At 34.2% G+C, this 14,807-nt stretch overlaps 1 protein-coding gene across 4 annotated transcripts in view; it reads left to right on the top strand.

The window, feature by feature from the left end:
* Positions 1-424: 424 nt before the first annotated feature.
* LOC110834157 (uncharacterized) overlaps positions 425-14,807 on the top strand; it is a 29,672-nt gene continuing 15,289 nt past the window's right edge. For 2 of the 4 annotated variants that reach the window (XM_022073029.2, XM_087351367.1), the window contains exons 1-7: positions 433-600; positions 783-873; positions 992-1,202; positions 2,329-2,418; positions 4,715-4,804; positions 7,713-8,843; positions 13,808-14,047. In XM_022073029.2, coding sequence (XP_021928721.2) covers positions 596-600; positions 783-873; positions 992-1,202; positions 2,329-2,418; positions 4,715-4,804; positions 7,713-8,843; positions 13,808-14,047 — 1,858 coding nt within the window. In that variant the 5' untranslated portion in view covers positions 433-595. Of the gene's footprint in view, positions 601-782; positions 874-991; positions 1,203-2,328; positions 2,419-4,714; positions 4,805-7,712; positions 8,844-13,807; positions 14,048-14,807 lie in introns of all 4 variants that reach the window. The other 2 variants (XM_022073031.2, XM_022073028.2) reach the window with 2 other exon arrangements.

Below are 14,807 nucleotides of genomic sequence, written 5' to 3'. Positions count from 1 at the left end.
TTGCCATGCAGAATGAAAACTGCTTATTTTATTGGAAAGAATTTTGCCAGCGAACCCAAACATGCTGTTATTTATTTTTGCTTTTGTATTGCATGTTTTCTCAAAATTAAAAAAAAAAATGAATGTTAAAATGTATTCTCCGAATGTAATATCGGTGAATAGTCACGAAGCGAAACTACAGTAGGCAAATTGATTTAGATCAAGTTAGCGCAGTGGAAGTTTGTCAGTAAAATCGCATGTGGATTGTCATTAGTGAGCTTAATGCTAAGGGGTTATAACGCACAATCGTAACAAGCCATCCAGTTCCCGGAGCATTGAAACTGGGTACCTAACACAGCTTACCAACATTGGTGTCAATAATTCGCCGTTCAATGTTCTATGAGAATAACCAAATATTTCATAGATACCCAACTTTGTAATCTCTGCCACCTATGAAAATAATTTCTGTCTGTCCGCAGTATCGAACACGGGTTTATTCTGTGGCCTTGGTTGTCATTTTGATGTCAGCTTTAGTCGTAGAACTTATGGTTTTGCAGTCTTGGACATTTTGTGCTACGGTTTGTAGTATAAAAAGTATACATTTGAAGGATAGTCAATGAGGTATGCACAAATTAAGATATGAGGTCTTCGTTATAATTTGTGACAGTATGTAGTACGCAGGGTAAATGGAGGTGTTTTATGAAGACAGTAATTGTCATATTGGTTAATAAATGTCAGCATCAACATAACCTTACACCCAAAGTATGTCATTTGATAATTTAATTGCATTTTTCTTTTCATAGCGAAAACGGTGAGACTCAGAATGAGACTCCTTCTGAATCTGACAAAATGGATATTAGCGAAGTCTCAGATCAAGTGTCTTATGTTAGTGAGGTAAGGTAAACTTGTACGTACATTTCGAATGTACCGGTTTATTATAAAAATAAAACCAAAGAGCAACTAGTGATGCTTATTTGTGATGTAAATTCACTGTTATGTGCTTTGTTAACAGAGTCCAAGTGAGACTGTAGACAATTCTGCATTGAAATATTCAGAACCAGATGGATTGGTGCCACTAGATAATGCATCAGCAACAGTTTCACCAATTACTGTTGATGCTACTACTACAGCCAGCTCAACAAGAGACAGACTTGATTCAGCCTTAAGTCTTGAAGGAATTGACTTGGAGTTGCCTACGCTTGATACTTACCAAGAAGAATATGGTATATTGAAATCTGAAACTAAGCTACTTTTACTTCAAGATTAGCCAAGTTCTAATACAGAGATGAATCCCCTTAACTCAGTACTGAGGTTATGATATTGTGCTGTTTGGTCAGGGCTGCCACACACTTCATTGAGGCAATGACAAATGAGTATGGAGCAGTGGTGATTAGCTGGGGAGGGGAGACAAAAACCAGCTCTAGTGCCACTTTATCAACCAAAATTTCAGTTTAAGTCACCCTAACTAACAGACAAACAGTGTAAACAGGATGCAGTAGCCTTGGTTTTTTGTTATGCATGCTAGTCTGAGAGACTGGTTTAGAATGTTTCTTTTGGTGGGGGGGGATAATTTTTTTTATCCTTACTGGCAATATTTTGCTGTCTTCTGAACTGGTTACTTCAGAAGAATATAACTCATATTCTCTGTCCATATTTTTCCTAAAAATCTTACATTACTCTCCCACTCCTTGGAGGCTGTGCATAGGTCAATTCACATTAACAATGGGATTTTTATTCCAGTGTTGTAACATGTTTTTCTTTGGGAGAAACTGGTAGTGAAGTGCACCCATAATTTTTTGTGGATTTTAATCACTGAAGTGCTTACTTTGATTCTGATGCTGCACGGTTTTAATTTTAACAAAATATGTTAACCCTACATTTGCCCAGGTGGTGTCACAGCACATCCAACTACATATTTTGTCACATCTATCATTTTTATAGAACATTTTCTGTATAAGAGTATAAAATGAAGCATTCATCAGTGATTAATTCTGTAGACATGTGGATTAGACACAAAGACAAAGCACACTCATGGATTCAGTCATACCTAGTTATCAAAGTTTATGGAATGGTATGAAAGTTATTAAATGCCTTTGGTTCCTTTAATGTTAAAGATGCTGTTAGTTTAATGGCATGACTACTAGGAATGACCAAAAGAAAGCTAAATCAACAATGTATGAAATAAGTTTGTATCACATAAAATTGGCAATTTAATTGCAAATTGCATGAATATTATTCAGCAAAATGTCCACCTATGACATTATGCTATACCTTTCTGGAAATATCCTGCGTCTCACTGTTCAAGGAACTGAAATCTTGTTTAATTGCTAGCCTTGCTCTTTGTTGCAGTGGATTTTCCAAGCAGTCCAAAGCAGTTGAAAGAATGTTTGGAAGCATATGGTTTGGCCATGCCTCTTGAGAAGGATTCTGGAACTGCAGGTTAGTAATGGCTCTGTATAGTAATTTCTTATGACAGCATTGTGTCATGTCTCCAAAACATGCAGATGCAATATGTTATCTCAGTTTTGGTATGTTTTTATTTTTGGACTGTTTGATAAATGTTTAGAAATCTGAGAGTGGTTCACGGTTGACTTAGATTTTTTTTATTTGTTTAAAACTCATGCATGTAAGAATTACTAAAGTATTACTCCTTTTCAGTATATTTTTCCCTCTACACTGACACGTTTTTGTCATCGCTGTGACATGGTATTGATGCTGGCAGCGAAGAAGGAAGTAGGCTGACTGTATAGCCAGTATAGGACACCATTGTATTGTGCATTTATCCTGCAGAGAATATCAGCCAGTTTTACCTTCTTTTTCACAAGGATTTTATACAGCACTGTTTTATACTTGGAGTGACAGAGTCCAATGCTATTGTACTGCTTCTGATGCTTTAATATCTTGTCATTCCACTCCAGTGTTTCTTTCCTTCTCTTTCAACTTACTGTTGAATTTCTTATAAAGTTTCTGTTGTTAGATCACAATTATGACTTTTCAGCTGTTTGTCTAGCTTGTCTGTAATTTTACCCTTAAATTTAATGTGACTAGACCTGGTGGCACTAAAGCTGTTCTTAGTTTTGTCCTGGCCAACACTTATATAATTTTCCCAATTGATAATGATTTACTCTTTACTGTACTTGAAGTATCTGAAACAACACTTGAAGTAATTGATCTCTATTTGTTATGCTTTAAATTGTAATACAATATTATTCTGCTCTCTTCACACCTGCTGGTGGCCAGGAATCATACCACCTGGGGACAAAACTACTTACTGATGGGTGCCTTGAAGGTACCATGGCTAATACTCATTACGGTACATAGTTTAATGCATAAAGCTATGTAGTTGGTATAATAGATTTTATCATCATGCTGCGCCAGTGCAATAAATAATATTATATATGTAATGCCACAACCTTTTCATTTTTAAAACCTGAATTTAATAAGAATAATTTGTTGTTTGTTTCTTGCAGTGCACTAACTTTTATGTGTGCAATAGGTTTAAATGTCTCTCACTGTAAACATTGTTTTGTGAAGTTTGTTAAAGGTTCATACAAATTTGTCCAATATACGTTAAATTAAAAATTAAATCTGTGGCATAACAGCTCCAGAGAGCCAAAGCCGACTAGCTTGACTGCTGGCCTCACGTTCACATGCCTAAGCAGAGGTGAACGATCATCCAACCAGATACAGGGTGACGTGTGGTCAGCACGACGAACCCTCAGCCATTGCTAGTTTTCCTGACCGGATTACGCTACTCATTGTAGCTCCCCAATTTCCTCACGATGCTGGGTTGGCACTGGTCCCATACACTGGTCAAAAGCTCATGAGAAAATTTCTTCTTCCCCGAGACTCGAACCAGCGCGCATCCAATATACATATCTTTTGATAAATTGGATAGCCCTGAAAATACCTTAAATCATGTGCCACTGGTATAACAACATGCTGCAGTGCGTGAAGCTTTAATTTTATTTGCAAAGGCTCAGCAAAGAAGCTGGAATCCCGTAAGAAGTCTATAAAGGGTTATACTGTACTGAGTGATTGTGTAGTGAGTTTTTTTGTTTAAAAACACAAGATGGATTTATTTTACACTATTACACTTGATCGTTTCATGTTTTAATGTCTGATGCTCCACAAATCACTGTCCTGATTTTCTGGACATAAATGCTTTCTTCTACATTGTACTGTTCTTCTGGTTTCCTGACACAGCTATAGTGCAGCTGCTCAGTCAGAGCATTCCTCAATCCATGAGTGTTACTTCACTTGGCAATAAACTCGAGACTGCTTTCTGACCTGCCCATAGCCCATTATTTATAAGACTTCTATTTTACCAGAGGTTAACGGATGTCACCAGTTATTTCCACCAGCATCTTGAATGAATGTATGATGTTAAGAATACTGGCTGAATTTGTTGGAATATGTAGATGTGCACTTCACCAACTGGCTGGTTTGTTTGAATACAGCGCTATGGGAGGGGTAAATTCAAGTTGTCTACTAAAGAAGTGGGGGAGGCTTGCCAACAATACATTAAGAAGATATGATCATTTGAGGAAGGTTCAGTAAAATTTGAAATGTTAATTAATAGTTAAAGATAAGCCTTTAACTTTATAAGATGAACAAATCTCTCTGTCCCCATCAGATTTTCCTTTCAAGCATGTATATTGTTATAAAAAATGTAATTTTTATTTTATTGTATTACAGCTTTAATTGTTTGTTTTAATGAGGCTGTTTTGTTAAGGTCGTAGTGAAGAAGAAGATGAAGAAGAAGATACATCCATATATCAAGCTGTCCTCTCACCAGACTGTCAGGATGTTCGACTTAAGAAAGGTTAGAGAATTTGTGTTTTATTTGCAAAGAAGTATGATGAATTTTATGTTGGATTATTCTTTCATGAATGAGGGTTAATTGTAGTTTCCTCTACACCGCTGTTTAACTTGAGCCAGTTTTCAGAAAGAAGATTGACACTTTTTTCATATACAGTGTTTATGTCTCATTGTTTAGACTTAAAAATGGACTCAGCATGTTATAATGACAAAGAATAAGTTTGTCTTGTGCATGAACCAAAATCTTTTGGTATGAACTGTGACCTGAGGAGTAAACTTCCTTAGAAAGATCTCTATTCAGGATGATATTGTAGCTTATAAAATGGTTAATTACAGATGTTTAATCTGCCATATTACTTTCCTGAAATTGTGAATTGAGGCCATTAGCTTTTTGTATCTTGTTTGTAAGTAAATACAATTTCAAAACAATCAGCAAATTTTGTTTTACAAGATACAGCAATACTCAAATAACCTGGCATATAATAATGATACTTGTTGGATATCTTTCACATTTCTATTTTATATCTAGACCTACATCATAAGTAGCTGAAGACATTAAAATACAAAATCTAGGTTACTTTAGTTTAGTTGCCTGTGATTTTTACACTTCCTACTGCAGAAACGTAGCAAAGAAATACACAGAAGATTCAGAACTTCCATGAATTGGTAAGGGTCTCAAGCACAACCTCAGCTGACTTTGTCTCTGGCTGAAGTTGGAAAGAAATTGTGGTTTATTATAAGTAAATGGAACATACTTAACGTAATTATTTTATTACTGTTATAAACTTTTAAACATTTCTTTGTGCTGGAGGACATTGTTCTCCCATGTCTGACATCTAAATGCTATTTGTTGGGTTAATTATCTGTTCTTTGTATAACAACTAATCCATGTTGACGTAGATAAAATGTTTGAGCTATATACATGTTTTCATACCCAAAATTAATGTTTTACCTCTGTCTGTAGTAGTTTTCAAAGAAAGTATCTGAAATATAAAATATGGAGAATAGCATTTGATTTACAGGTCTAAATCTTCATATTCTTTAGTTTACTTCTTTACAGAATTTTTCTGATTTTGGTCTGTAATTATGGCTTTGCAAGATGTGAGTTCTTGTGTTGCGATTTATTCTTGAACGTTAACTTGTAACCCTGGGTTTGTCTTAGGTGGGTGAAGAAAACAGTTATAAGCATGATTTGAAGCTTTTGTGGAGACAACTCAATAAAATCTTCTTGGGCAATCACATCAGAACCCTGATGATGGGGGTAGAGATGGTTCCCAAAACATCGATCACTTTGTGTAACCAATTGATGTGACTGATTGCCTGAGAAGATTTTATTGAGTTATAAGCAGTAGCAAATCCAGACATTTATGCTCAACTACTAGATAGAAAATATTATGTGCCATTTACATGAAAAATATAGCAAGGAATAAAAATCTATTGTAAGCTGAAATGTGCATAACTAAAATCATTTCATCTCATTCGTTAATTAAATGTATCAACTACTGTGTATGAAAATTACATCTGCATAGCTTTAATAAAGTGAATGATGTTTATGTATGTTATTCCAGTTGCTTCAGTAAATATTCTTTGTTAGTTAACATTGCTAAAAGAAAGACGCTTAGGTCAATGATTTTTTTATCCTTTCATACCATGAGGTTTGTAGCATGAATAAAATAAGTGAAATGTGTACCAACAACTTTTGGCACAGATGTCATTTACATTAAAATAGACACATTTCAGTCTCAGAGACCATCATCTGTGTTATTACACATCTCATTCGCCTCATTGATTCAACAAATACAGTAAATTACACTATTATTGTGACAGTGTTTGTCATTAACACTGGTAGATAAAATTATTGAAGAATTGTAAGTTAATCCAAGTTATAATGTATTTAACATGTAACGATTCTAAAAAAATAAATGTGATTACACTGTGTGGAGTTTCATCAATAACCAGTTTACTTTGATGTAGCGTGTGACAACACAGATGACAGCCTCTGAGGCTGAAACATATTTGTTTTAATATAATTGATATTTGTGCTAAGGGTTGTTGGTACATATTTTACTTATTTTATTCACTTCATGTTATGTTGATTCTAGACGCTTTAGCAGTTTGACATGGAACTTTTGGAGAATGAATTTATATCATGCATGTAATTAGGAACAATAATGCAGGCCAATTATTGGTATAGTTTCAGGTGTAGTTATAAATACAAAAATTCATTACATGCTGATTAATTATTTTTTGTCTCACACGATGCCTGATAGCAAATTGTGTACATTGAATTTATTATTATACCAGTATACATTAATGTAATTACCTGTAGTGTTAGTAATTCTACACTACAGTTGTATTTCTTAGCATGTATTGTGGCAATCTGAAAATTTGTTGAAACTTCAGTAGGTATGAAAAATGCCAGGTTGAAGGTGTGAAGTGTATTGTCACCCAGTTCATATAATCTTGCTTAGTGATGCTTGCTTCATGTTCCTTTCCAGGTAAAGGGGAGTTATGAGTGGTTTAAATAAGAATTTTAAAACACCTTAAAACGAATTCTTATTCTGAAATGAGTTTTTAAAATTTTTTATGGGCTTTTAATAGAATATAGTGGCTCAGTTCATGATTTGTCTTTAGTGTCAGAGTCACAGAGTCATAATTAGTTCTGCAGTATACTCATTAGCATTTTATTTTTGCCATTGTTCAAGGGCTTCACAATTTATAATGACCTTTTTATTTCTGTTAATGTTTCAGGATTTTACTTCTTTGTTTTAGCTTAAGAATATGCACATACGCATTAAGTTATAACATCAATAATATTAGCCTTAATTGTTTGATTTTGTAATTTCTTTCTCTTTACTCTGTATATATGTCTTATTTTATGTTGTTTTCTTTTTTCTTGTGACACATTGTAGAACACTGTGAAGAAATTATCAGTGTATTCAGTGAGTCTGTTGAAAATTTACCATCAAGTTCTCAGGATGGCTTCCCAGCCAATGAAAATAAAATAGAAGATTTGGCCGATATGAATGGAAATGGTAATAAAACATCTGAACATTTAGAGAACTTCAAATGTAAACTACGAAGAGTATTAACTCCCAATCCTGAGGATGCTATGTTGCCAACTTTATATGGAAACCAAGCTGCTATTAAAGTACTGCCTGACACTCTACTTCAGACACCACCCAGTTCATCATTAAATATTACTAAAGCTGTCTCATCAAATGTCTTAAAAATCCCTGCTTCACAACAGAGCAGGAGTGGATTGAATATGGACATGAAAAGTCAGTCTAATTTAGATCTTAGAATGTCTGCTGATTATAGTGGAGATTCTGTTGGTGAGGATTCAAGTTTCATTTTTGAACGTCGTAATTCAAAACGTTTAGCAAAATCGGCCTTTGGTGGACGTGTTGTAGAGGGATTATTTGTGGAGAGTCCCTTGATCAAAGATGAATCTGTTGCAAGTAACTCAGGACTTCGGAAGATAGCATTGTCTCGTAGTCTGCAAAATATGGAGAGTCCTACAGGTGAAGATTCACAGGGTCCAGATGAAACCTCACCCAGTATATCTGAAACACAAGACAAACAAGTGTCAATGTCAACATTTGAAGAAAGACTTAATTTTACTAATTCTAACATAAACACAGATTTTGAGAGAATATCCCAAGTGTTAGCTCTACAGAACAGGGTGATAACATCTGTGGAGATACACAATGAACAGAGGGAGACTGATAATGAAACCCAACCAGTAAATAGTGATTATAAACCTGTTCCCAGAGTACGTACTAAACCTCTTACAAAAACACATGGTACACCAAATTCATTTAATGATGGGTCATTCAGAAGTCCGCCATGTCCAAAACCTCGACGGAAGTTGAAGAGTTTATCAGAATCAAGTTCAGATATTTGTAATAGTAACAGCAAGGACAGTGAAGGTGTGAAACTTACCAGAGGACCTGTACTGCTGGATCCCATCACATTGCTGCATCATGCACAAAGAGGAGCTCCCAGTATCAGCCCTGTTGGTTCAGTGGAAATTCTTCAAGGTTGGTCATTGATCCATCCTTGGTGGTGAAATATGGGATCTTGGCATCTTGAAATGCTTAATTTTTAAAGTGAAAGAGTAAAAAGATGGACTCTTATTCCATTGAGTTCTGCGTGGGCATATGGTGTTTGTAATGGGTTTTACTCTGCATTTGCTTGTTTTTCAATTTTAAACTTTCTGGATGAATGAAATTGGGAGTAGTGGAATGAGCTTTCCATTTGTGCTGAAGTTCTTTAACTCATCCTTAAAATCTAAAAACACTGAACTCTGTTTAACATCTTAATACAAATAATGTAACAGTGATCAACTTTTGACTGACATGAATGCTAGTGTAAATACTGTAATTTTACTGTTGTGTAATGTCATGTTGATTTTTGATGTGCATGCCTTTTGTGTGCCTTAATAACACATAATTCTTTTGGCTTAAAGTTAAATAATTTGGTTTGTAATTACAATTAATTTTTGGTATTTTATTTTTTTATTGTAAGTTCAGCATTTGAGCTGCATGTTAGGTTAAGGTATGCAAGTAATTGGTTGTTGCTGCAAATTTATCTGAAATGCTTCTTACTTTTGCTTGCTACAGCATACTTGTTTAAAGGTTTTAGCATCAATATTTTCTGCCTTCAATAAACAAAGGGTGTTTTCTGTGAATTTTTTATTTCTAAAATTTTGCATGTTTTATTTTTGTGGAGAGAAGGAGAGAGCATGTGCATGCTCTTCACAAGAAAAAAACAGCATTTGTTAGTGCTAATTTTACAGTGTAATATCGTCTTTTTATTTTAATAAATGGAAAGTGAGTTTATTTTTCCCATATTTGTGAACAGTTAGTTACAATCAAAGTATTTTATTATTTCCAAGCAAATAAAAATATTGAACATCACCACCTCAGCACAGACATTTTTCATGGTAATTAACTGTTGAGTGGAGTCCTCTTGATAAGCTTATAGTCTCTCAGATGGTCAAAAAAATTCCCCATCCTTTAAGGAATCTGGAATTTCATTATAGTGATCATGAGTGCAGCGCTGTACCCAATTTTGAGATAGTTAAATCCAGTTCACACCATTTTGGCTTCTTTATGTAAGACACTCTTTAATATCCTCGTTTGTATGTTATTGTCTTCCAAGTAGTCTCTTTGCTTTAAATTTTCCAACAGGATTATCCTTGACTCCTCAGAGTGATGTGTACAATAGATCAAGTTAGGAAATTGACTTGTAACATAACAGTTGTGATAGTATCAGAAGCACCACACTACTTTAGTTTGTTATTTCATTAACAGTGGAGCAGAATTTTGGAAGATAAACAGTGTTCATACTCTAAGGTAAAGAAATTAGACATTTTTGGTATATATGAAGTATGGTTATATGTTTGTAAAATACCTGCATTTTACTGGAGGAGAAATGGTTCTGTTCTGCAATTTCATGTTCTTTGTTTGAGTAACATTTTATAACTGCTTCCTGTTACTGAGGGGGAAAGATAATTGTGTGTTGAATTTACAATAGACTTGGAAGTTTATTTTTAAATTGCTCATTATATGCTCTTCAGGAACAGATGTCATACTAAATTGAGACATAACTTTTATTTTAAATTCATAGTTGTGATAATTACTTTCAATTGAAAGTAATGTAAGTTCTCTTGTGGTTTCATTAAGCACTTAGTTTATTATGTAATTTGTGTTACACTTATAATAATTTAATATAGAAGTAAAGTGTAATAATTAAAAAGTTGTTTTGTTTGTAAGATTGACTTATTTTCTGTTCTTGAGCTTAGCATTAGGTAATTACACATATTTATTTTATTAAAGAAATTGAGTGTGTTTGTAAGTAGTCTATAAGTTAAAACACGTGTTCAGAACATATGTGAAGTGGGTCACTGGTTGTAGAAGAGCAAGTTTTTATCATGTATCACTGTCAATATTAAAGGGTTACTGCATTAATTTCTGGTAACAGTGGTTTAGTTATAGGGTAGTGTGCTTAGAAGAAGCATTTGCCTGTACTGATGAGGCAGAATTTTACCGACTGAAAAATATACTTGTGCACTGTTAGTTGAAATGCTAACATTGAAATGATGACAAAAGTTTGTTAGTTAAGAATGTTTCATCGTGTAACATTGTGCTTCAGTTGCTTAGACTTCAACATCATGTGTGCTAAGAAAATATGGCACAAGGAAAGGGATGCATATATTAAAGAAACTGGGGATAGGTGCCTACAAAACAGGTCCCAGAAAATTTCTGTGAAAAGTTTATAATTTAGTCCAGTGCAGAATTACTCACGTCTGAGAGTCTTTCATCAACTTCAGTCGCCGCGAAAGCTTCACTTTATACAAAATAATTATTGTTACCTGTTTACAACAAGGGCCACAATGTGGTATCTATGTTTCAAGTACTGTTACAACAAAAATTGTCTTTATATTTTCAATTTTCCCATAATTTCCTTGGAGCAAGCTTACACATTTGAATGTCTTTAAATTCTGAGTTCATTTACCTTTTAAGTACACAGTGCTACACACAGAGAGCATGTTACCTTTTCAGGTTTCCCTTTTTTAATTTACTTTGGTTTCTACTTCTGTTGCCTATTCTTAAAAGTACAGAGGTTGTATGTGAAATATGTGGTTTGCTAAAAATTAGGGGAGAGGCGAAATAAGTAATGCAATGCAAATTTCAAAAATAATGTACCAGAGTTACCAAACTTGTGTGTATTAGAATGGCTCTGTACCACAGTACTGAAATATGGTACAGTACAGTAAAAAGAGGTCATCAATGTTTTCTCTTTGTGTTCCTTTACATCATAGTAATACATATATCCCTAATTCCCATCCAAGTTTGTGAAAACTGCAGTTGTGCACATATTTAGCCATCATGCTGCATGTTTATAACAGTTTAGTTGCCCCTCATTGCAGCTTGATTTTGCAAAAAGTTCTTATTATTTAAGTCTGATGTCATTGTCAAATAGGTATTCAGTGAAGTTTTTGTGGGTAATCAGTATTTGTTTTGAATGTTGTCTCTGCCCTCCTCATCTGGCTATATCCCAACAAATTCAACAGAGAAAATACAGGTTCAATGTCAGTCAGTCTTGAAACTGACCATCAGCATATTCCAGTGAAGAAGAGCCATAAGCAAATATAAGGAAAGCTCAATGATAGCATTCCAGAATGTCTGCATTAAGCAACATTGACTTTGCTTACTGTCCCACGTCCAGACGAGGACACCAGACTGTTAGAGCTATGTGTATAAGTGCAGTGGGCCATTATATCACTCATCACATCACCCTCTGATGATACAGACAATCTCCAAAATATTGCATTCTCTCCAAGCTGATTACCTGAGAAAACTTTATTGCATTTAGGTGCTATTAATGCTTAAAATATTGAAGTAGATATTTCTAAGCAGCTTATATAACAAATCTGAAGGTAATGTTTATGAATTTCCTGCTTGTGGTTGAAGAAATAGGCTTGACAGTGTGATGGGACACCTATTAAAATGGATTTAAAATGTCAGCATCATTACTGGTTTGATAATGAACCTTGAATGTGATGGTTATTATTTGGGCCATATCAAGTAGGTTTTAAAATAATGTTTACAGCAGTTATCATTTTTCATTGTTTTTGTAATAAGATTAAACAATTGCGGCCAGAAATTGTTCGTCCAGTGACAGAGACTAGCTCTATCTAAGGGACCCAACAAGTAGGTACCTCTCACCTGAAAACGGAGACAGAACCAGCCTCGGAAACATTGTGGTTTTAAAGAACAGACGATGGAAAAAGTCCTGACAATGAATAATTTTAAGTGTAAACTACCATCATCAAAACCCTTTAGAATTGAATAAATTGTTATATAAAATATTGAAGGTATTAGCAACTTTTCCTGGATCATTTTCTTTCTCATTGTTTGTAAGAAGAGATGGCATCTGTTCAGTTAAAAGTTTGTTTCATGACTTCATTTTTATTATGTTTCATGTTGTTTTAATTTTATTTTCTGATTTTTCTGTTAGTCTACTGTGATGCTTTTTATCCTGTTTATAACATTCAGTTTTCATTATTTACTTAAAGTGTAATATTATAATGACTTTTAGATATATTCATATTCTCATCAAAATGCATTTTATTTGTTCAACAGTTACTTTTATGATTAAACGTTTATTTCATTGTGTGAGCAGAATGAATTTTAAATTTGACTTCACTTTTCTATGATATTTAAGATGATTATGGGGTGAAATTTACCATAATATTTAAACAGTAACTGTCCTGTGTAAATATGTAGCCAAAGTTTTGTGTTTCTGGTGGATAGAGATGTTTAATGAGTGGAGGCAAGTTTTGTGATATTGCTTCCTTGAAAAGGCAAAAACTAAACAGTATGCTTGGTGGCTTGCAGATTAGTTGTGTTGCTAAGTTCTAAGATATGACTAATTCTTATTATCAAGTAAGATATTAATAATTATTACATTACTAAAAACATTTTGTCTTGTTTAATCCGATCATACTGAACTTTACTGATATTCAGTAATGTCTTACAAGTTAACCATTTGTGAACAAACATGGTTTTGTTGTTATTGCCTGGACCATTTGTTACTCCTTGTAAAATGTCAGTTAATGGGGTTTATCTTGTAAGATGCGTAGTTACAAGGTATATGTCTTTTGAATTTGAGAAAATGTAAGACTCCAATTCTAATAAAATTATAATTTACATCTCTCTGAATTAATAGTGTCATATATCAACACCGCATATCTCTTTGAGGTGCTTTTGGTGTATTGTGACATAATTTCTTCTGAGTGATTTTGATGTTTGTTACTTATGTAGACAGTATATTTGTATCATGATTGATTCCTATGTTATCAAAAGAAGTGGGTATTTGTATTATATTGTGACATAAGTATAAAGTTAAGTAGGAAAATATGTCTTCACAATAGTTACTTTTCATGTTACTTGAATTTTGTGATACATAAAACCTGTTATGTTTGCCTATTTCCTAGAACGCCCTGGAAGTTTAGTAGCACCACAGCAAGGTGGGCGACGTAAAATCCGTGTGAGTGCTGACATTCTAACTGGCAGTGGTTCAGGTGGGGACACTGCAGCTGATGGTGAAGAATCTTCATGTGATAGCCGCCTGTCAGACACAGATATGATGTCACCTGATGACGATCCAGACTTGGATGCACTTATGTCACCTGATCTCGACACCCCTGATGAGATGGAGGACTCAATTATGGAACGTAAGCTTTTTAAAGAATGCTGGAAGAGAAGGATTTTGACTTATTTTTGGTGTGCTCTTTTATATAACACTAATGTGTTAGTGAAATTCTGACATTACTGTTCCTATTCTAGTCATAACATTCATACTTTACTTTCCATGATATCTTTGTTGCCAAATACAGTTCATTTTTGATGAGGATCTGTTTTTTTTTTCTGAGGCTCTACAATCCAGTGTGGGTCTGAGCCACCTCTTTTGGAGGTATCTTGATCTATTAGACATTTGGTAGGACTCCTTGGATGAGTGATCAGCCCATTGCAAGGCCTCTACCTTTACCCAGGACAGCACAACACAGAAAGACACAGACAAACATCCATGCATTGAATGGGATTTGAACCCATGGTCCCAGTGTCTAAGCACACAAGGCCTATGCCTCAGACCACGCGGCCACTTTGACCAGCAATTAGATGCTGATATTACTTCCTCTCCAAATATTCTTAAATTTGTTTTGCCTGTTACTGTTTTCTTTTTTATAATTTTCACAAGAATGTGATAATTTAAAATTGCATTGATATAGTTTATGTAACAATGCTTTTTCAGTAGCTCAGACTATATGGTGTTGAATGAGAGGATGATGGTAAATTGGATAGGATGTGATGTAGTATCTGAAGATTGAGAAATGAGTCAGGAATATAAAAATTAGGTATAACACATATGTCTTAGTTGCCAGTATTATGTAGAATTACTGTCATACATGAAACAGTACTTATATTAGTAATAAA

The sequence above is a fragment of the Zootermopsis nevadensis genome, unplaced genomic scaffold (genome assembly GCF_977971745.1).
Source record: "Zootermopsis nevadensis isolate Lab colony 2312 unplaced genomic scaffold, Znev_1.0 Znev_ptg000019l, whole genome shotgun sequence".
Taxonomy (NCBI): domain Eukaryota; kingdom Metazoa; phylum Arthropoda; class Insecta; order Blattodea; family Termopsidae; genus Zootermopsis; species Zootermopsis nevadensis.
Note: the sequence above shows the minus strand (reverse complement) of the source record. Positions and strands in the feature narration are given on the sequence as shown.